The following is a 22,971-nucleotide window of genomic DNA, read 5'->3' on the forward strand; positions in this document are numbered from 1 at the left end:
AGGACCACACATCTGATGGCTGTGACCATCTGGAACTGCCACTTCTGATCTTGCAAATCATGGCCAATGTTTACCAGAGGAGAACCACAGCACTTGAAATCATTAGTAACAACTAAAACGAGGACAAAAGGCTGCCGAGAAATTTTAAGTGAAAAATCACCTTAGCAAGTGAAGCTTCAGGCTTCTAAACGGTGAGAGGAGCCCAGGCTTGGCCGGGAGCTGGGGCAGCACACTGCGGACAGGCGGGATGCTCACCCTTCCAGCTCCGGCTCTGCTGCCCCAGCTTCTTCCCCAGTGACACAAACAACCGCACGCCCCTCTCCCTTTAAATGCCTCCATTCCGCAGATTGAACCACTTTTACAGAGAAACGTGCTGCTCCTTTCTCTCACATCATGCTTTCATAGGAGAACCCGAGCTCCCAGTTCAGCAAGCACGGGGAGAGCCTCAAACAAACCGGGACTCCCGGCAGAAACACCCGCTGGGTGCTCGCACCGGCAGCTCCGAGCCCGGCACGGCTCTGCCGAGCAGGAAGGGACGTCGTCAAGACCTCCAAGAGGCGCTGCCGGCCGGCAGAGCCCTTCCGCGGGGGGCTGCGGAGCTCGGGAGAGGCTGCCCCGCTCCCTCACCGCTCAGCCCGGCCGGGAGCTCGGGGAGCAGCCCCGGTCGCGCCCCCCTCCCGGCTCCCCTCGGAGCGGCACTCACCGGACAGGACGGGCTCTCGGCAGCAGCTCAGCGCCAGCCCGGAGAAGGCCAGGACGGCGGCGAGGGCGGGAGGCTCCATAGGCAGCGGCCGCCGGGCCGCGCCGCGCTCGCAGGCGGCAGCCCCGGCTCTCCGGGGGTGGCAGGCGGCCGGGAAGAGCGCAAAGTGCGGGAAGCGGAGGCCCTACAGCATGTGTCCTGTAAGTGCGCCCCGGCGAGGTGCCGAGTGGCAGATGAGGGATCCTATTACTAGCCATGTGACAGGAAAGGATAGAGACCGACATCCCAACCTGCTGCGGCGCGGGACCGCAGGGCTGCCGCTTCCACTTCTGACACCGACACGTTCGGGCTGGTGCTGTTCGCCCCGGGGCAGCGCTTTGGCCCCGCGGAACCCTCCTCGCTAGCCGGGACGCCTCACTACAAACACACACACAAACACACAGACTCCTCCATCCCAGCAGCGTCCAAGCCTTGCTCTCGTCACTCCCAAGTGTCCCGCGGAAGAGGACGGGCAAGACCTCTTCCCCTCAGCCCCGGGGCCTGGCGCTGCCCCTGCCCCGCTGGGCTCCCCCTGAGGGTGTCGGAGCCGATGGGCGAGCGCAGGTGCAGCCCGGCTCTCCTCTCTTGAAGCCGCAAAGGCACGGACGGACACGGCACAGGGAGAGAACACTGCCAACTTTCTGCGGGACGCGGGCGGCGAGGTGCCAGCACCGCACGCTGCCATTTGGGGCGTCGTTCTAAAAGTGAAAAGGCAGAGCAGCTGCCCCACAGAAGTGACCGGGGAGCGCTGGCAGAAAGCAGCGCGGCTGCTGAAGCCGCCGTGTCCCCCGCAGGCCGCGTCCCGAGGCGGGCGGAGCTGAGGCCGGGCTGTCCCGGCCGCGGGTGGCAGGGACAACCGCACAGACAGGAACACAGACAGACACACAAACAGGAACACAGCCGCACAGACAGCCACACAGACAGGAACACACAGCCACAGGAGCCCACCACGCCCAGGGACCCGGGGCATTGGCGGGCGGGCACGGACATGGGGACGTGAGGGGACACCCACGCTAACAGCGCAACACACACCCAGAGCGACAAAAAACACAAACACAGCAGCCAGCAGCTCCCGACCGAAAGGAGCATCGCTGCTTTCTGAAAATGCATGTGCAGGGAGATAGGGTTTGTATTTGTGGTTCGTTTGGTTTGAGTTTTTGTTTGTTTGTTTTCATCTACATGAAGATCCCAAAGGACAAAGTGTCAAGGTGGTAATGTCAAGCAATCGCCTAAACTTTTACAAAGTCTTTACCCAGTCTGCGAGACATTTTAGTAATGGTAAAACAGCTTTGCTAAGAACCAACCAATATGAAAAACCCCCCACACGAAGAGTTTAAAAAGCATTTAAAAAGTTGCTTTGTCAGGAACAGAAATAGGGCAAACATCCTTTGTACAAGGTACATCCTTGTACCCCCTTTACAACACTGCTGTGTAATCAAATAGCAACCCATACAGGCAGAGAACAATTTGCTATTCTGAAGGGGAACAATCAAAATACAGTTTGAAGGCCTTAACTATTGTATCAATACACAGTGTGGATGCATCTCACTTTTAGCATACAGAAACCTCCTGCCATATAAAGTTGATTTTGAGGGGGAAAATATGCTTACATTTCTTTTGGCCTTTGTGACACATACAGAGAGCAAAAAATGGTCTTCATATAATAGCGTGGCTTCACGCATAAATTTTAATATCACAGCATAATATGCCACATTCTTATTTCTTGGAGCTGAATTTGTTGTGAATGTAGCATTTTTAAGTGATGAAATACTGAAAAACAATATCAGTGTTCTGTTAGCTTGGCACTGTGCTTTTTTTTTTCCTTTTTTTTTGTGACAGGTTCAGGTTCTTCTTTACACATAGAGTCTTCTTTCCAAAGGCTGGAACCTCATTTTGTTTCCATTCACTCATTTTTGATTCCATTTTATCTGGCATTCTATTACTTGTGAACACTGGAACAGAGAGGGATTAAAAATTTGTAACAGTTGCTAACAAAATTCGGAAAATCAACCACATCTCCATTTCAACCCACCAGTATTCCTGGCAAAACCATTTTCATTCACTACTCTGCCCTCTTTCTCCACTAGTCAGTTTCACACACAGTTAAGTGTTTACACGTCAGTTGCACTTTTTTTTACCTGTAGCACACTAGCAGTTTGTTGCCAGTGGTCATTACTAAATTATTGTTTAAAAAGTCATAGCAGTTGCTATTTCTTTAGGAGATTCATTTGTGTTTTCAGTTCAGTCAAGGCTTACCTCTTCTTTGTGCATAAATAACCCAGACGTCCCAGGACTGCAAGGCCCACTAATCCAAATACACTGCCAATAACAATTACTTGTTTGATAGCTGAAAAACAGAGACCAACCACAAAAAAACCCATGAAGGCTTTGATATACATTTTTTCATATCTGTTTGAATGCAATTGCATGACAATTTTTGAAATTGTACATATAGTGTTAATTTTTATATTCTGTTTTTTTGTGGAACTGCCTCCCCTGGCAGTGGGATTGGACTGAATGATGTCCAGAGGTCCCTTCCAAGCCTTTACCCTTTCAGATTCTCTGAAACTGGTAAAGATTAGGAACTCACAGGATTCCTACATTTGACTGTTAGGGCAGGTGGCTGCAAAAGCTTTGTAACACAAAGGGTGGCTAGTGGGTAATATGTAGTCAACATTTTGAATGTGCAATACTGATGTGGAACTGTCAATCCCAACTGAAATGGTTTTCAATCCTTATTCCATACGGTTTGATTACTTTAAATATTGCCCCTATTTTGGTATTAAATTTTGAAACTACCTTTGCTGCTTAATAAGCTACATAAAAGAGAAGTGACTGCTCTGATGTAGGTACATTGAACTGCATCAGAGAGTTTGAGCACACTAAAACACAAAAAGCGTCAACTTGATTCTGTGACTGCCTAACAAGGACACCTGAAAGAGAGAAAGAAACCAGATATGAAATAAATTTTGAATAAAAACTATCATTTTGTTTTCTTATTCTACTAAGCAGTGGTAGATTACCATATAAGAATATTTGTAAAAGTTAAGAGATGCAGCATGTGGAGTGAACTGTCTGGGAGAAACAATGATTCCTGCATTTTGTATCTGAACCTCAATACATCAGGGCTGCATTTTTGTCAGCCCTTCCTTCCATCACTTTGTCACACCTGCCCAACCCACAGCCTAGCACACAGCGATGGCATAACAGACACTTCTGTGATCCTAGAACAGATTATTCAGCTGCTGATTTGGTTTATAGTGAAGTTTAAGGAAAGAAATGGGATACATAAACTGTTTCACAAGCGTTGATCCATCATCCAGTAACTTCTTAACAAGGCTTAATGTTTGTTTTACACATCCTTCACAGGGAGGCACCAGTCCCTGCCAAGTGATGAGAACCCACCACTGGCTAAAGTAGTTAGTCCAGTAGTGATTTGCCTCTGTTGTGAAATCTTTGTGTTTGAAAAAAACACAGAAGACTAATGAGATTTCTGACAGCTTTTCAAAATGAACAGCATTTACACAGAGCCTGAGACTGGAAAAGGAAATCTGAAAGTGAATAGAGGAGGAGGGGGGGAAAGGAGAAAGTAACCCAAAAGACAAACAAAACTAGATTGCCCTTAATATCACCATATTGTCTGTCTCAAAAAGACTCTATGTACATGTGTTGCCACTGTCTTATGATTTTTAGCTAGATATTACATCTCATTTTACTAGAATCTCCTTTTTGCTTTTGCTGGATGGCTTCTTTGTTCTTCCTCTTTGTGATATTCTGTGAAGAGAGCTTGCTGTGGTACTGGCAAGACTTGCAGTGGGATTGTAATTAGAAGCATAGCAAAATAATTATTAGCAGAGGATTTCCATGGAAACTTTAGTCCAAGGACGCAAAACTCAAAAACAACAATATGCAGGCCCAACAACATAATTTGTATTTGAAGTTTCAAAATACCGAAATGGATTTTGTTAAATAACTGACATTACATTTTCTTGTTTCCACCTCTTTTTCTATCCAATTTTCCTGGTTCTCATACTTTATTTTAAATATTCTCTTTTGAAAAGGCATATAGCAATTTAAAAAAACCTTGATGATTTGCAAGACAGAGCTTCAACCTGATGTGCCACAAAACTGCAGTGTCATGGACACAGAACTGTAAAGAAATACACCTGTAAGCTTAGAATTACAGAAGGCTGGGCCCTGTGCTCCTGAGCAGAATGAAAGAAATAATTTGACAAAATGTATGTTTAATAGTTCACTTTCAAAGCAAAAAAGTGACTGCTGATCACAGTGGCTAGGTCAGTGATCGCCCATTCAGGCACCCAGAAATTGGGAAGGGCTGTCCATTAATTTTGTCAGCATTTTCCTGGTGTCAAGAAGGTCTTTGTCACAGGACTTGATAAAATGGATGTTGGTGAAACAGCAGCATGCTGCTGTGTAAGGAGGAAAACAATAGAGAAAACTGACCTCGGGAACAATAGATTTTGACAACACAAGGACTTTTTCTGTTCTGGAGAAGAGAAGGCTTGGGGAATGGAGAATAGAGAAAATAGCCAAGTCGAGAAGTATGACAAGGAAAACAGGCATTGGATTTCAGCTGTGTCTTGGGCCAGGGGCAGAAATGTATTTACTGGAAAGCAAATACTAGCTGTCCATGCTATAAAAATATGATATTAGATAGATATTAATGACAGAAACTTTGAATTGTATTGCCTCCCTTCTCTGTAGAGACTTGGGCCTGTCAATAGAATAGCCTTCACAATCACTCACTGACATGTAGCAGAACACCTTATGGAAGAAGGAGAAACAAGGCTAGCTATAAATGCCACTATTAGGGCATAGCAGTAAGAAAAAAGAATGGAGAAATTTGTATTTTATATTGTGTTGCTCAGTTGTTGGTGTTGTCAGCATCCTGCTGCTGTGGGCAGCATTGCCATACTCCAACTTCCTGCAGCTAATAAAAACCATCAATTTTGGTTCACATTACAAAAACTAGAACATCAAATATCAAATAGTAAGGAAGATCTTTGCTGCAATCAGACCAATAAAATTCTTTCACACCTTGTTTTTCTTTGTCACCTTCCAGGAAAGCATTGGAAAACACTGTGGGTTTTGTTTGCTTATCCACAAAGCTGTGTCACATCTCCATCATTCTGAATGCAATCAATCCCTGCATATCTTCCAGCTCCTTTCCTCTGATCTCACAGGGCTGCCTTTCTGTCCCCCTTTTGCTAGTGTAAATGTCAGCATCTGTTTTGCTTATTGAGACTGACTGGCTCTTATCCAGTATGTATGTGGTTGATGGCAGCAGTGGAAAAATATTCTTAGCTTTCAGCTTGGCAGAAAGTTTTGCCATTGCCTAGTTAAGATCTGGCCTTTGTAAATTTTTCTGCTGCCCAAACTGACTGCAGTTCATCTTACAAATATTACTAAGTTGAAAACTGCACTGGAAATGTACAAGCAATTGGTACAGGCAGCAGAGGCTGATGAAATGTGCCAGCATGACAGGAATTCGTTGCTGATGTGAAATGCACTTCCCACATTTCTTTGGAAGGGTCTCAGAATGGAGAATCTGTTAGTATGAATTATTTGATGAGTGCTTTTGGGAGCTATTAACTCAGCATTGAAAGTGTTTCAACATGCCATCTGGCCTTGCACCACCCTGATGCTTTGAAATATTGCCATCTTGAGGACATTTGGAGTGTATGTGGTGAATGAATGAAAAGAAAATTTTGGGCCATTTTCTGTAAATCATAGAGACAGCCTATGCTACTAAACTGCTACTAAATCCAACAATCCCAGGCTAACTGATAATCTATTAGTAGTGACACAAGAGGGGGAATAAATCTGTGTTATTTATACTAAATACTATTGCATCATTCACAATATTTTACTGCTATAGAATAATAGAATTATGTTTTGAGATAAGATAATATTTTAGAAAGAAAAAGTGAAAGAGTTCAACAAGTGTGGGCTGTGTCTGCTCTCGAATCACAGAATCACAGAAAACAGCTGAGGTGGGATGGGACCTCTGGAGGTCATTTTGTCCAACTCCCCTGTTAAAGCAGGACTACACAGAGTGAGTTGCCCAGGACCATGACCTGACAACTTTTGAATATCTCCAGGGAGGCAGATATTCAGACTTCTCTGTGCCTGTGCTCAGTCACAATCACAGTAAAATGGGGTTTCTGATGTTCATAGGGAAGCTTCTGTGTTTCAGAGCCTGCCTGTTGCCTCTGCTCTTGTCCCTGAGCACCACTGAAAAAATCCTGGCTCCATCCTCTTTTCACCCACCCTTCAGGTACCTGTACCCATTTATAAAACAAAAATACCTCCACCAAAACACACAAAACCACCCTAAGTCACCTGTTACTTATATTTGAATAATAGTCTTTCTAGAAATTCAGACATCTCATGTCCAATGCTTTACCAAGTAAGAGAAGTTGCTTTTGTCAAGGGCCATCATGGTATTCTGAGATTGCCTTGTCCCTGATAATGATTTTTAGTGACAATATGTGATACCTAAAAGGCAACAGACCTGTTTCTTGGCTGCACTGGGGTGTGTCTCCTGACCAGGCTCCTGACACTTGGCAGGTTCTCTCCTGTGACCCTCCTGTGAGTTCATAGCCCTCACTGCAGGTGAAATTGATGGTTGAGCCCAGCAGGTAGTTGGTACTATTCTTTCTTCCATTGGTTGGATGATCCAGCCAGCCACAAGAGATCACTAATAAAAGAAACATATCTGGTTGGAGTATTTAGGACTTAGACCAGCAAATCTCCATTGCAATGATTCAAACAGAATTTTAGTGGCAACTCATGGAAAACCAAAGATTTTTAAACTATCTGAAAGACAATACTTCCTGCTACTTTTAAAATTTATTTTTAAGTCCAAGGAAGACAGCTTAATGCATATAAAATGAAGATAAACTTTCTACACTGTGATGTTATAGTGGAAGAAATGCAAAGAATTTTTTTTTTAGTTTGCCCAAGTATTCTATCAGCACAGAGATTTCCTGGTACAAAGATGATTCCCCAAAATCAGACTATTTATAGGTGCATGAGCCTACAGTTAAGCAAGGCCTCCTCAAACAGTGCTAACTCTTTAGATGCCCAGTAGAAATATCTATAGTGATGTTCTCTATGGGCTATTCACTTAAGGTTTGGACTTGATGATCCCAGTGGGTCCCTTCCAACTCAGAATATCCTGTTATTCTGTAATGATGTTTTGTGGAAAGTTGTATCACCTGGCTCTAGATGTTCTACCAGCAGCTTGTGGTTCTGATGGGAAAGCCTTGTGGAATTTCCCACTTGAAGGTTTCTTGTTGTCAGGACATCAAATCTGCAGAATGGGTCCGAGCCACAGTGTGAGACCATCTCTTCTAGCTGGGGATCAGCAGGGTCCTCAGGAGGGGAGAACACGGGCAGGAAGGAGGCATTGTGCTTGTCCCCATAAAAGAAACTGTCCAGTAAGAACTCCGAGTCATAAGTAAAGAGAGAAGTTCCATTTTCAATTGCCCCTTGGGAGACAGAAAGAGATTCATACATAACACTGCCAACACAGACCACCTTCTGCTATTAATCCAAGTGTTTATCTACAGAAATGTAGCTGGAAGAAATACAGGTACAAAGTGCTCAACATTCCATCATGGCTCTGTTTTCACTCCCCAGGTGGGTAGAGGAGGGAATATTTCTCTTACTCCCTTCTCTTCCCCCAGTACTGGTTGCTTGGCACAGACTTCATTTCCTAGTCTTTAAATCATAATCTGTCTTAAATTTGTAAAGAAAATGTAATAATAGACCATAGAAATTACTTACAGCTAGCTCCAAACTCAAACACCTGCTGGGGACTTGCATGAACTGACATGGTGGTTTTGTTCTTGAAGGTGTAGTCATCCTGTGGATTGTCATTCATTACCCCAAAGAGACCCCATGTGTGATTCATAAACTTCTCTGGGAGCAGAATTGTCAGGGTCAGAAATCCTCCATTTCCCCTTATTTCCACTCCAGACCCAGAAGAGAACATCACTGTGATGTTCTGATCAGGTGTAGAATAGAGAAAGAGACCTATAACCATGAGAGGAAGAGAAAACAGCTAATTATCTACAGTGAAAAAAAATGCTGTGTTTTAGCATCAGTTTAAATCATCAGTTTTAACCATTTTTTCATACAGCTTTTCCTCCCTTCCACTCTGAGCTGCACTCTGAGAGGCATTTAAAGGGAAGCCACACCTTCACACTACAAACAAGTGAAAGAGGACATAGAAACCATGGACACTGAAGCCACCTAAAACACTTGACAAAAGGATGCTGAAAAAAGAGTTGGAATGCATGCACCTAGAGACACCTTCAACTATCCATGGGCTCCATCAGAATGGAATTGCTTACAAGGCTGATATGTGTAACTAACCTTTCAAGTCCATCCAAGTTTGTTCAGAGAAGTTGAGAACCCTCTGGTTCAGGAGGACCTCCAGGTGCAAATCCTCAGAGTAGCGCACTTCAATCACATCAGAGTTGTTCTCCTGCATGGCCACTGCAGACAGGCCTGTCCCCTGAGCCCCAGTTCCTTCCAAATGGAAAAAAAACAATGCTATCAAAATGCATCAGCTGGCATTGCCTGATTTCTAGAACTGGCCTTCTGTTTCCTTATTGATGAGAATGGGCACGGAGAGAAATAAGAATTTTTTGGAGCTCTTAAACACAGTAGAAAACTTTACACTTCCATTAATCACACCCAATAAAAAACCTAGCAATTAAACTTTGATTGGGAAGCTTTTCCTGAAGATGTTGTCTGCTTTCTGATTATCTTCAGAATGGTGACTGTTCATAAATGGCCAAAAAAGAGGACTAGAGACAACAGGAGGATTGCTGCTAAGTGCAAATCAAGCAAATATCAAATCTCAGTTCTGCAAATCTCAAAGTTCAGAAGCTCTGCTTCCTCTCTTACCAACTTACCATTGGAAAAGTGTGCCTGCTGTGTCCTCCCTTGCACTCTCAGGGATGTGAGATCAGACTCTACCAATGTGTATTCTCCTAGGCCATTGAAGGTGAAGTTCAGACCATCAAATGTAAAGAAATGAGGATCCCCAAAAGCAGATGCTATTTTTAAAAGCAAAAAGAGAATTAAGATCAAGCAAAAATCACAACCTGTTAGTCCTCAAGTTCATGAGAAAGGAAAGAGGCTAGAAGTCTGTGTCACATGCAATATATGGGGAGATTTGCACATGAATACAGAGCTATTGCTTTATCTTTGCATCCATATCCTTTGCACCCTTAATCCCCTTTTGCATTTCCAACTTCCATGTAAACTGCTGCAAGTTCCTACTAATTTATCTTCTTTTGTATGCTTTAATCTGTATGGTAACTAATACAAGTTGTAAAGTTGTATTTTCACAATTCAAACTCTATTTATGCCAATACTTTTGATGGAGTTTCTTTAAGCAGCCAGACCACTCATTCATGACCCCTAACTACCTAATGCAATGCCCTCTACAGTTTTCTCCTTTTTTCCTGATGCAAACTGCTCCCTCTTTGCACATCTTTATGGCAGGCCAAGTCCTGCTGGACACCTCAGCAGCATAGAAGGCAAAATGTGGTAGCAACAGAGGTATGGCAAGACTTGAAGACTGATTTAAAAGCAAGCAGGAGAACACCAGACATCTTGTAAATTGTAAAACTTTCTTATTTGATATGAATGTTTCTCATCATGACAGCTTTTCTAGCTGCTTCCTAGCTGTCATTAACCATCTCTAACCTCTTTTTTTTTGCTTTGGCTGTTTAGATTCCAGGGGTGAGTTAAATGCTCAACAGCAGAAAATCTTGCAGCATAATTAAAAAACACATACAGATTTTGTAAGTGATATATCAAGAGAAACTTTCCATGGAATTTTTCCACAGGACATTATACCCTCACCATTGTCAACTCATATATGCACATATACAAATATTCTAGAAGCCAATACTATGAAAAATCTACACCCCATAAGGAAATCTGGAGCCCTTACCAGCTCGGGGAGGGCGGTACGTCCTGCAGTCACTAGAGGGCCGCCTTTTCATATAGAAGTCACAATTCTCAGACCACAGGCAGCAGTAATAGAAGCTGATAACATCATAAAGCCAGTGGGAAAAGCCAGGTATCCGGGGAGGCTTCAAGAAAGGTGGTGAGCCCCAGTCGTGTCCTCGATCAGGTGTGCTGCCTCCAGTGGAGTCGTATGTGAGGATTTGGGTTCCCGTGGAGTCATAGCAGCACTGCTGTCCAGCCCCATACTGGGGACTGATTGAGAAAAGCAGCAAGAAAATCATCATTTAGCTCTGTGGGGTACGTTTCTATTTAGGGGTTGCTTACTGACTTTTTATGGATACAGCCAAATATTTTGTTTGCCAAGCTTTATCTGATATCCAATCAGACTTCACCCCTGACTTCTGTGATGATGCTGTCTCTGAAGTGAAAGGATTAACCAAAAAAATGCGGTTTAAAAGAAGTTCTTTACCTGGCTTGAATGGCTCTTACACAATGCACAGCACCAGGATGATAAGTACACACACTCCCCTTTTCAATGTCACAGCCATAATCTGTCTGAAAAAGATCAATGTTCACACTTAATGGGGTTCTTGTCTCATTGTCCTTTCTGTTCTTACATTCTCTTCCCACCTTTTGTATCTGACATGTGTGTAAAGTTGACATGAACTGGTTAAGGTTGTGTTGAACAGTGTGGAATGATAGGAAAAATGGTGAATTTAATACTCAAATGTCTGGAGCACGTGTCTGACCTGAACATTTTGCAGTCTGTTACAACAGACCTTGAAGAACAAAGGCAGCCAGATGGGATTCAACTGTAAGTGTACAACAAACACAGACACAGAGTAAATGTTTATCCTATGTTCTTAGACAGAGGCAGTAGACCTATTCTTTATCTTCACAAGCTTTTACACATCATGTTTGGAGCTTCATAACCAGAGTAGTAACAATATTTACCTAAACTTTTTTTTTAAATGCATAACCACATGCCACTATTTGGTATCATAAATAGGAGAGGAAGTCACTCTCATTTGGTCCTCAGATCAGCAGTGTAAGTGAAAGTGTAGACTGAATGGCAATTGATTTCTTAGTTTTTGTCAGTTCCTTGATAACAGTGAAGCTGAGAAGGAGGAAGGAAGCAGGATAAAGGAAATAATGGATTAGAGCTCTGATGTACATGGCAGAAGGGTTTGCAGCAAAGTATGAAAAACTAGGCAGAAATAGTTTGTCACAGCATGGGATATCACCTTCAAACACAGACTGTGAACTTGTAGGATCTCGAAGAAGCCATCCCTGCTCGCAGCTCCACAGAGTGTTTTCAGTCTGCTGTTGGAACTCCTGTTTTAATTCCCTGTTTGAATGTCATTTCCATCTCCTATTCTATAGGCACTTGTATTCATACTGACTAGATAAGCTGTATTTACCTCTGCCATTTGATATGCTACTTGGGCAAATTTATATGTAATTTAATGTCCTTGTAATGATGTTTAGAGAGGGAACAGGGGTGTGTGTGTGGAGTTTGGCACTCCTAAAGCTTCCACCTGGAATTGTAATAGGCCAGAGGGATCAGTTAATAACTTACATGGAACCTGCCAGTGTCAGCTCTTGCCTGTGCCAAGGTGCAAGGGCAGTCTATAATTTCTTCCTTGAAATTTGGAAGCAACTCTTCCTTTCTGTCCCATTCCATACATTTTGCAGTTGCCCATGCATTTGGGTCATTTCTGAAGTCTTTCTCAAGGTGCCAAGCCAATGCATGGTCTGGGCTCCAGATTGATGGAATATTGCTGGTAAAAAAGAGAAACAAAAAATAGATCTGATAGCTGAACAAGCACTATTTGGACAGTAGCACTGTGGCTCAATGGCTAATTATAATTTAAAAGCATTTTTTTACTTCCAAGTTATTTCATTGCAAAGCCCACTGCTCTCCTTTTCCTTCAAAAAGTTATGGCACATCAAAATTTTCCAAATTCAGAAGGTGGCAGGACAGCATGCAGCAAGTACGCAATAATCAGCATACATTTTAGTAATCATGATTCTGGCTTACATAGATCCTTTTAGAGGAAGGTTTTGTATTCATGCCTTTTGACATTGTAATTTAATTTAGGCCAGAATGAAGAATATCTGGATTCTTTAACAAAACATAACAACAGCAGTAATATCAGGACTAATGACTACAGAAACCATTTAGAATCCTTGAAATGTTCCAAAGCCACTCTGCTTTTCCCCCATGAAAAAAACAATCTATACAAAGTGTAATAAAAAGCCTTCTAGAAGGGGAAAAGGTTATCCTTCTATGTTCAAAAAAGTTCTGACACATTAGCAATATGTTGTAACACTGAAGAGGTGGCATTTATGTACTCACAGTCTACATCTACATCAAATCTGCAGATATGGAAGAATTATGAAGGAATACCCATGGAGCACTTACAGATGTAGTTCACCAAAAATCATGGGGAAATATGCAATGAAATAAAAGAAAATGGTCATAAAATTTGAAGGAATGCAAAAACCTGCATACAAAATAGAAGAGGAAGGGCTGTGGCTGCAGTGATTGAGTTCCACAATTAGGGACTCCTCCACAGTTGTGACAAAACAAAAGAATCAGCAGATCCTACTCTGCTGAGAGCATGGGTTTGGCTGCAGTAATTTTCTTCATAGCAGCCACATTTTAGATCTGTGATCAAGACAGTGCTGATAACACTGATAAACCACTGCTTATCTCCTGCGGGCACAGTGCCAAGGTCTTCTCTGTGTCTCATGCTGGCCCCAGGGAGAAGGCCAGGAGGGAGCACAGCTGTGACAGCCAGCCCAAGCTGACCAAAGGGATATTCCATGCCCTAGACCAGCAGGTCCATCGATAAAACTGCAGGGGTGTTTTTCCAAAGCAGCCCTTACTGGGTGACTAACTGTGCATTAGTCTGCTCATGGGAGACTTCATGATTCTTCCTCCATGCTCCTCTTCCCTTAGTAAACTGTCTGTATGTTGACCTATGAGTTTTTCTCACTTTTGACCTTCCAGTTTTCTCCCCATTTTTTCCCAGGAAATGGAGCCTGAGTCTCAGTTTTGAATGCCAAAGGAGACAACAGCTTATAAGGTAGCTATTATTATTATTATTATTATTATTATTATTATTATTATTATTATTATTATTATTATTATTATTATTATAATATTCACTTGCCTCTGCCCATCAAAATAGTTGCTGGGTATAATTCTCAAAATTCCATAATCCCATGTACTGTAATTTCCCTCAGCAGGTACAGGAAGGAAAGAATATTTCCCTGTATTGGGGGCTTCTCTTGCCAAAGTATAAAGGTATTTCCATTCAGCCATCCAGTTTTCTGAATAACTGTCACCTGTCAGATAGAGGAAAAGAGTTTCGGATGCTGGAAAAGAGCAATAGCCACAAGACTGAAATGAGATGTCTTCACCCATATATAAATGAAGAGGAAAAGCTGACATTATTGTCATCAGTTATTTATGCTTGCAGGTTTCAGTGAAAGTGATCACAAGCTGTGCAGAGCTCTGCACAAGAGTTCTGTGTGTGATAAATGCTTGTAGGAAAAGGGTCACTTTACCTGTTTCCTGGTATCCCCAGACTTCTATGTTGACTTGAGTTGTTTCAAATGTCTGGCGTGTCCAGGTAAGAGTTAAGTTTCCACCAATGTTGGAGGTGCCATAGTATTGCCATTTTGTCTCATTTACCAAAGTGCATTTTTCTCCATCTGAAACTTTGCTGTGATGTACTGCATTGCAGAGCAGAAAGAGAGGGCTAATGACATTTTGGCTTTGCCTAGTCCTGAAAAAGTGCTATTCTATTATTTAAGATTTAGCAGGATTTCCCCTATGTTTTACACAGCACAGGATGCATGACATGAAAAGAATAAGCTGAAGCTGAGAGAATGCAACCCTTACTAATACTTGCAGTCCTTAGATTACAACACCACAATGCAATTATTTGAAGAGGGGACAAAAAGGGGTAGAAGTAGGGATGAGGTGGGAACAATTTTGGTCAACCTCATTTTAAAGCAGGACTTTTTATCAGTTAGTGCTGCTGCTGCTACTCAATTGCTGTGAAAGCTCATCTCTCAAAAGATGAATTAACATGAGGCTAGTGAGACTTTCTTTTCTGAGGCCTGTTAAGGAAGAATAAAACTTAACTAAAGGAAAAGACTTCTATAATCTTGCATGCATGGTGGAAGAACATAGCAAGAAAAGGGATGCTGTAGATATAAGTAACCTGATAACCAAGTTCCAGAGTAGGGAAACGTTGACCCAGCATCTGCAGAAACTTCAAAAGGGATGAAACCAGTCTCATAAAGCAATGGCGAGATGCAGTGGCCTTTTCCATCCTTGTCAATATAGCCACTGGTTGTGATCTCCTTCTTGAACCTGTAGATGTTGAAAACACTTTTCAGTGTCACCATAGATAGAAGGAAAATTCTGAATATTCTTCAACAAGCAACCTTGTGTCATGTGTGGATCATTTCAAGTCTGGGGCTGTTTTGCTTGTAGCAGGGAATATAAACTGGAAAATTGTGCCATTACATCAATGTGAATTCTACTGCGAACTGCACAAATATACAGCAATCCACAAATGTTCAATTTACTATTTAATTTCTGGGCTAGAGAAATATGATAAATTAACAACAAAGGGGTGACAGGAAGAGGAAAATAATGTTATAGCATTAGTAAGATTACAGGGTGGCTAACAATGGCCATGATGCAGTTATTGCAAATTTCTGATTTGGTTTTTATCCTGGTAAGCCCTGTGAGGGCAACGAAAGGAATTTCATGCTGTTGTAGCATTTCTGTTGCAAAGGTTAACTCAGAAGGCACTGCTTGTTTTTTAACCATTTGATTCCAGTTAGGGCTCTTGTCCAGAGTCCTGGGGATTAACCCCATCTGTGACTTTTCAAGACTGATATATGGGGACTGAATATCTATTCCAAGTATCAGAGGGAGCTGGGGCCTGCCAGGAAATAGGACCTTTGCTTTTCTGCACTGGAATTTGCCTTGGCTGTAATTATATAACTCTACAGGCACTTCGAAGTGCACAGTTGTGTTCTACAGAGTGAATGCCTTGGTCAAAGGTTTTCCAAATAAAGAATTGAAAACTTTTTCAGGTACTGTTACCCAGATGGGGAGGACTCCAGAACCTCACTCAGAACCTTCTGTGGAAATAATAGCACAACATCTGGGTCATCAAAATTCAGTGTACTGTATGTATTGCACATGCCACATGCACCTAAGTGTGATACAGGCTGACACATTTAGGATCCACAGCTTTCTCTTACAGGGTAAACATCAGGTGTCCTACCTACATTTCTGTCTTGCTGTTTTCTCATTCAGATTAAGAAATAAATACTTCTTTCCCACAAAGGGAAACGCTAAAGAAATATTGACCATCAAGTGTCCTGAAAGGAAACTCTTCTAGAAAGTCACTGTTTTAATATGGTAAGGGAAGAATGAGCAGAGTTATGATTGTACCACACAATAACTCCACCTAAAAGAAACAATCCTGTGTAGAAATACAGTCCACAGGTATCCTTGAGGGTGAGATTGAGCAGAACTTTTGTACATTTCAGGATTCTAACAACTTTACAAAGTTTTCACTCCTATATAGACTGGTCTTGTTTTGTGATAATTGCCTGTTGCTGGAGAGTGAGATTTTAAGTTTTGTTTCCCTTTGGCAAAGGAATATAAAATCATGGCCCACCTGCATTTTAGCTTAGAAGAGGGATCAAATGCTGTGTTGTTAATCACAAAGTCTTTGCCTCCCATAAGAGATCCTGAGTATGGAGAAATTTGAAGACAAAATTCTTTATAATCAGGACAGCATGTCCCCAAGGACTGGCATGTCACCTGGCAAGAACAGGTACCAAGCAGCTCCCCACATCTCTGTGCACAAGAGTCTTCAGCTCCTTGTTAAAGGAAGAAAAAAAGAGTCAGGAATGTTATTGAACTCTTCTAGATGCTCTCTGAAGCACAAGTACATCATCCAAAAGACTGCTGTAAGTAAATAAAATAGGCTGGTTATGTTAGTTTAGGAATGTATTTAGGTGAAGGTTGTAATCACCTGCACATTAGGGTTGGTGAATAGCAAAATACACTTCTTTACCTCCCAGAGAGTACATAATTTCATTAATTCCATGGGTATTTTTGCATGTAATAGAGAGATAAATCTCCAGAGCAGCCCCTCAGTGAGTATCACCAATTACACTTATTTTTGAGGATAATTCTTAAATGTACCAGAACCCCACCATCAACCCTACATGGGAATCATTAAGAACAGAAAAGCAATGCTCTTGGAAAGTTAAAATCAGCAATGAAATGGGCTCCAACACAAGTTTATTAAGAGAAACTGAAATGTCTTTGTTTTGTGCATTTGAGTTGAGTCAGGCCTTAACAAGGCAGGTGCACAGACAGGTGAGGAGGCTCGTGGCTTACAGACTGTCAGTAATCACTGGCCATCACATGGAAAACCACTCAACAAATAAAACAGTGAGAAGAAGACAGACATTACAGTAGCCCTGTCAAAAATAGCTGGATTTCACAAAGTTCAGGGGGAGTTAAGTGAGATGAATAAGCTGCAGAGACAGCTGGGAGCACTGAGGACCTTTTGGGAAGTGGAATCTTGCAAGGATAACAGTGTTTGGGAGCTATATCAAGAATACCATGCAATGCTGAGATGATCTAGGTAAGTATCAGAAATTCTAAATTTGGACATGGATCTTGCAAAATTGGAACTAATTATGAAAAAGTAACTAAGGGAGGATTGATTATTTGGGAGGACACAAGCAAAAAGAAAGGCAGGGATCAAGGTGGGTGGTGAAGAACAAGCACAGGAAAATGCAAAGAAGAGAAGTAAAAGCACTTGTCCAATATGGGAAGCTGGAAAGTTTTTCTCTGTCTTTAAATATATTTACTGCATTCTCCAGATTGTCTGTTTACTTACAGAAGAGTTCCACTGACCTGCTGGAAATTACAGAGGAAGGGATTGAAAATGAAACTATGCAGGTAAAATCTGGCCTGTGTGCCTTTACTTTAGCTTGTAAAAACGGTATCCACAATTTCTTACCAAAGTAAGTGTATTCTGAAGTAGAGAAGTCAAAAAAATTTGCAGTTAAAAGCAGCAAAATGTTTGAAAATCACTTACCTGCATTCCAAAGAGCAGTGAGGGTGGAAAGAATGAAGAAAGAAACGTCTAAGCCAATGAATTTCATATTTTGTCCAGATGATTCAGGATGGCTGATTGTGGTAGTCTTCGTGCTAGTCTTGGAAAAGCCTTTAGTGGAAACAGGTGTCCAGAAATAAACAAGATTCTCTCTGTTCAAAGGTTTGTTGTAAATTACTGAAGCAAAACAAACTGAATGAAATGCTCCATTTCAGAGGTCATCTCCAATCAAGGAAAAGATTGAAGGGGAGATAGCCACTGCAACTCCTTCACATTAACAGTCAAGTTTTTCTGAAAGGGAGGTAGATGTTTATTGTTTTACAAGCGTTTCTGCTTCAAAGCTCAAGGCCACGGGGTCATTGGCAAAAGTTCTATGCTTTAATTTTGCTGGAGGAACTAAAACCTGTTATCACTTAGAAGAATGATAAAGAATACATGCTGACAGTACAGTTCAGTTCAGAAGATAATGAGATCTAGAGGAAGCATGCTTACTGCACTGGATGTGACAGCATGAGGGCTGATTTAAGTGAAGGAAGATCCCTCCTCTTCCCTAATTTTAAGGGGTTAAATTGAAGGAAACTCACCCTTTTTCATCATTTTAAGGGCTTAAATCAGAGGGTTCCCCTCCATTTCAGAGCACTTTTGCCTGTTCCCCTGCACCACGTCTCTCGTGTGAGAGCAGTCCTTGCATATATGCAGTTTTGGAGGTGGAATTGAAATTCCAGCAATGGCATCCAGGCAGAGAATGGCAGCAATGACAGCTCCTTTCCATAGGAAGGAAAGCACGTAGTCCCAGTGTCTCAGGTGCAGGTGACAGGCTGTCCTGGGGAGGCGAAGTCCCCAAATCCTCTCTGTCCTGGCAGCTTTTGTCTGGGAGCAATCCTCGGATATATTGAATTTTGTGGGTGGAATCCGAGCGGCGGGCACATGAGCAGAGGCTGAGATGACTCGCTGGTGGCACCTGGTGACTCACAGCGCTACTGCAGAGCAGAAATGAGCCCTTGAGCAGCTCTTGCAAGGGATATTCGTGCTCAGTGACTGCAAACCATCAACATGCATAGGAACAAGGAACTGTAGGCTGGAGCTGGGCTCTGGAAGCAAGGGAGCTGGAAGTGTTTATTTAGATAAACCCATATGTAGAAATTCCCTTTTTGTCTCATCGGTCTGGGTCTGTAGGACTGAATCTTTGCAATCAAGAGACAACAGAGCTGTTAGTAACACTTATCTCAAATCTCTCAAATGTTGTTATCTCTCAGAGAACTGGGCCAGCACTGAGCTATCCCATGTGCCTGGAGAGCTTTGGGGAGGGACAAGATGATGTCCCACTTCTGTCTGGAAAAAATGGCAAGAAAATAAAAAGCAGTTTCCCTTCTCTGTCTCTGACCTGTAACTGAAGCAGTTCTGTAGGACAACATGGACATCACTGCTCCCCCCCCAGTTTGGATGAAATATTAATATAGTTCATAAATATTATCTTTCCCTGCTCCTCACTCCTTCACTGCACAGAGAGCAGATTTACTCAGATTTACTTTACAGATTTACAGATTTACTTTGCTCCCAACAGCACCTTTCCAGCCTGAGTCCCAGTTTTCACAGGCACAAACTAAACAGACCTAAGGCATTGGTCTGTTATTGCCTGGAATTCCCAGCTCCATGTTCCCTGGATTGCTCAAACAAACACTCACAGCAGTCTCACCTCAGCCCAGAGACTGTGCTCAGAGTTAGCCCATCACCAGTGCTGCTGGTTCAGATCAGAAAGATGGAGGAGCAGCAATGCTGGGATGGCCTTGGCATGGCTTTCCTGGAGCTCTAGGCTCTTAGACTCTCTCAAGCCTAAGCCTAGCTCCAACCCTCACAAAAAAGGATGTCTTGTGTAAGCTGTTGAGTCCTCTGCTGGAAGAGAGGGAGCAGCTCATCAGGAATGCATTTCCGTCATCTCTCTTGGCTCAGGAACACCTTCATTATCATGCACAGCCAGGATAAACAGGTGAGATTAGAAACCCTCTAAGCAAAATCCGTGCTTGGGCGAGTAGAGCTTTGCAGGACCCATGCTAATCCTGCTCTACAAAGCACATTCCAAACATTTGGCACCTCCTGCATTTATAGGAATGAAGGAAGTCATGTCCCTACTGGCCTTCACCCCCTTCAGGGGTATAGATGGGCCCTATCTCTCAAAGCTCTTGGCCCAGTGAGCCTGCCAGGGAAGCAAGCTCATGGCTGCCCTTGGAAGCTGTCTCTAAATAGTTTCATTCTGGCAGGATGATGGAGAGGAGCCTGGCTGTTATTGCTACCCCCTGGGTCACACAAGGTAGCAGTGACGTGATGGAAGAACTTGGGCTCTGTCACAGCAACTCATCTGTCACTGCCCTGCTGAGATGTGCAGCAGAGCTGGTGTCACTGCCTGGTGCACAGGGGGATGGTCCCAGTGCTGCTCCAGCGCCCACAGCAGGAGCTGTTTCTTGTTAGGAAGCTGAAATGCTTTTCAACATGCTGCCAAAGGCCATCTGTCTGTTTATTTGCTGCTGTCCACCCTGCTGGGAGCTGGTGCAGAGCTTTGTGCTTTGCCCTCTCCTGCCAGAGCCTTTGGCATGGGCAGGACGAGGTGGCTGCAGTTGGGTGAGCTGGCACCTCTGCAGATCCTGGGCAAAGCCTTTCAGGGAATGCCTCTCCTTCCATGGGTGTCTGGTACAGGCCGACTTGGGAAGTGCTTGCCAAGAGATTGCTGATCCTTCAGCAATTCCTGTTTACTTTGGTCCCTACAGGAGGCTGCCAAGAGAAAGGAGCTTGACCAACACCTGCAGGGGCTTTACCAGCTCTGAAAAGCATCCCTGCTGCTCTGCTCTCAAAGCATGGGAAGGGCTCTAATGCTGTCCTGAGCCTTGCAAAACAAGTGCTGAGTTTACTTCCCCTCTGCTCCCCACTTTCCTGTGTGCGTCCCTGAGGGTGAGCCAGCACAGAGCTGCCAGCAGGCTGCACTGCCAGGCAGAGCTCAGAGTGCTCCTGCCCTCACTGTCTCAGGTTTGTTTGGGCTGGGCCAGGCAGGTGTGCCCAGGGGAGCTCCGGGGCTGCACCCCAGTGCAAGATTGCAGAGGGAAAGTGCTGCATTGTTCTCTGCCTGCAGTCACCTTGCCTGAACCCAGCTCTGAGGCATGCTGGCACAGAGGGATGTGAAGAGCTATGGTAAATGTCAAGGAATAATTCTAACATGGATCAGGAATACCCAACATAGCACTGAACTTCTGAAGACAGATATTTTGGGTGTTTCCAGCACTGCAGCAGAACAGTTTGTGTAGCTGCTGTGTCGGGTTGAGCCCATTGCTATGCACAGAGCAGCAAAGAGAGTGTTGCTATTGGACTTTTTCCTTCACTTCTTACTTCTTGAAGCCATGATTACAGAGCAGATTCTATTCTTTTTAATGTCAGAAGGAAGGCCTGAATGCAGTAGTTAGTATTTAGTATTTGGCAAACTATGCTGGATTAGGGCAGGGTGAACAGTAGGAGAAATATTAGAAGTTAATATTCTCATTCTAATCTTGCTTTTTATATGGATTACAAGTTATGTCACTAGGGACTCATATTCCAAACTGGAGACAAGCAGCCCCTTGTGATGGCTGGTGAAATCAGCACCAGGAGGGAAAATGGAGCAGCAGCTAGCTGGGGAGGCAGTGCCCTCCCAGGAGCTCCTCAGCTCAGTCCTGGTGCAAGAACAGGTCACAAACTTCTCTGGTGGGTCTTTGACTCAAGGCCTGTCTTCTGAATCCTTTCCTCAGTGCTCCCAAGCTTCCCTCCTTGGGCCATGAGCCAAGGAATCAGGGATATCAACCAAGAGACCGTTTGTTTTTCCACGGGCTGTGTAGATTGTGCTGCTGTTATCAGTGAAACCAGGGCTGCTGGTGGCCTCCTGCTCTGCGGGCGGTGGAGGGCTCTGATCTCCTGCTCCTGTTCTTTCTGAGGGTGGGGCAGCACCTTGTACGAGTTTCCAGAGCACCAAACATGAGGTGAGCACTCTGAAACTGCTTCCAAAGACAAGCTGGCCCTACCACAGCTGTGTATTTGGGCTTGCAGCAGATGTGAGAGTGGTAGGTCACCATACCTGTGTGGTTGTGCAGCCAGAATTGCTGAGCTTTCCAGTGCTCCTGCCCTTGCTCTGAGATAAGGACAGGAAAATGCTCTTGTTTTGAAGGTGCTGTTTATCTGGTTAAGGGTTTGCTCTGGTCAAGTGGGGTGTAACAAGGCTGGAGCAGTTTTGAAGAAGGTCCAAGTCTGGATTTTCACTCAGATCTGGAGCAAAAGATCTCTGTCCTTTGGTGTTTGGTTCAGTTCTACTCACAGCCCCACAGACAGAGGATTTACCCATGGGAGATTCTGCTCTGTGCTGTTCTCCATAATCAACAGCCATCCTTGATGCACACCCTGATAAGGCTCCAGGAATCCACTCATCCTGCTGTGATAAAACCCTGTGCTGGTGCTCCAGCCCTGCACACCTGGGCACAGCCCTGGAGCAGCCTCTGCCTCTCTCGTGTGCCGTTTTGGCTCATTTCCAGCTCTGTCTCTCTTTTGCTTCTCCCATCCTCACAAAACCAAAGGCAATCGTGTGTGTGTGCTTCAAGAGCCTTGCCAGGAACAAAGAGAAGTCCAAATATTTGTATTGGGTTGTTACTCTTTCCATTCAGGCAATAAATGACAGACTGCAGCAGAGTCTTTGTGTGCTGTGTGGGATTTCCACTGTGCTGGCTCCAGCTTCACAGCCTCACCAAGATGAAACACCTACAATTAACAGTTGGGCTTTAACTGGAGGGAAAATGACTGAGTGTGATTGAAATATGGCCTTAAAAAAAAAACCCACCAAAACCCAAAACAAAAACCCACAAACAAACCAACCACAAAAAAAAAAACCTAGAAAAATCTGCAGACCTTTCCTGTGTCAGATGAGAAGTGCCTGGTCTCTGTGTGCATGTAGAACAGAATTTTCACTCTGAACTCTGGGAGCTGTGTTGGTGATTTCTGTCCCAGAGCCTGGGACACAAGCTGAACACAGATATT

The 22,971-nt window shown here is 43.6% G+C and overlaps 2 protein-coding genes across 3 annotated transcripts in view; both read right to left on the reverse strand.

Annotated features, from left to right (window-relative positions):
- Positions 1–1,320, reverse strand: part of KREMEN1 (kringle containing transmembrane protein 1) — a 32,538-nt gene extending 31,218 nt beyond the window's left edge. The window contains exon 1 of the mRNA XM_005488938.4: positions 704–1,320. Within this exon, the coding sequence (XP_005488995.1) occupies positions 704–782 (79 nt within the window). The 5' untranslated portion in view covers positions 783–1,320. The remainder of the gene's footprint in view (positions 1–703) is intronic.
- Positions 1,321–2,517: 1,197 nt separating this feature from the next.
- On the reverse strand, positions 2,518–18,945 carry SUSD2 (sushi domain containing 2). Of its 2 annotated transcripts, none has more exons than XM_074554510.1 (15): positions 18,513–18,945; positions 16,471–16,675; positions 14,992–15,143; positions 14,330–14,497; positions 13,933–14,107; positions 12,333–12,534; positions 11,223–11,308; positions 10,737–11,005; positions 9,688–9,831; positions 9,143–9,298; positions 8,552–8,800; positions 7,981–8,253; positions 7,275–7,460; positions 2,996–3,086; positions 2,518–2,691 (listed from the first exon to the last, which is right to left on the reverse strand). In XM_074554510.1, exons 1-15 carry the CDS (start codon positions 18,523–18,525, stop codon positions 2,679–2,681), a joined length of 2,382 nt encoding a protein of 793 aa, XP_074410611.1. In that variant the 5' UTR covers positions 18,526–18,945; the 3' UTR covers positions 2,518–2,678. The 2 variants fall into 2 exon arrangements, with proteins under 2 accessions (XP_074410611.1, XP_005488993.3); XM_005488936.4 differs by having other exon boundaries at positions 17,911–18,943.
- Positions 18,946–22,971: the final 4,026 nt, after the last annotated feature.

This window comes from Zonotrichia albicollis, chromosome 18 (genome assembly GCF_047830755.1).
Source record: "Zonotrichia albicollis isolate bZonAlb1 chromosome 18, bZonAlb1.hap1, whole genome shotgun sequence".
Classification (NCBI taxonomy): domain Eukaryota; kingdom Metazoa; phylum Chordata; class Aves; order Passeriformes; family Passerellidae; genus Zonotrichia; species Zonotrichia albicollis.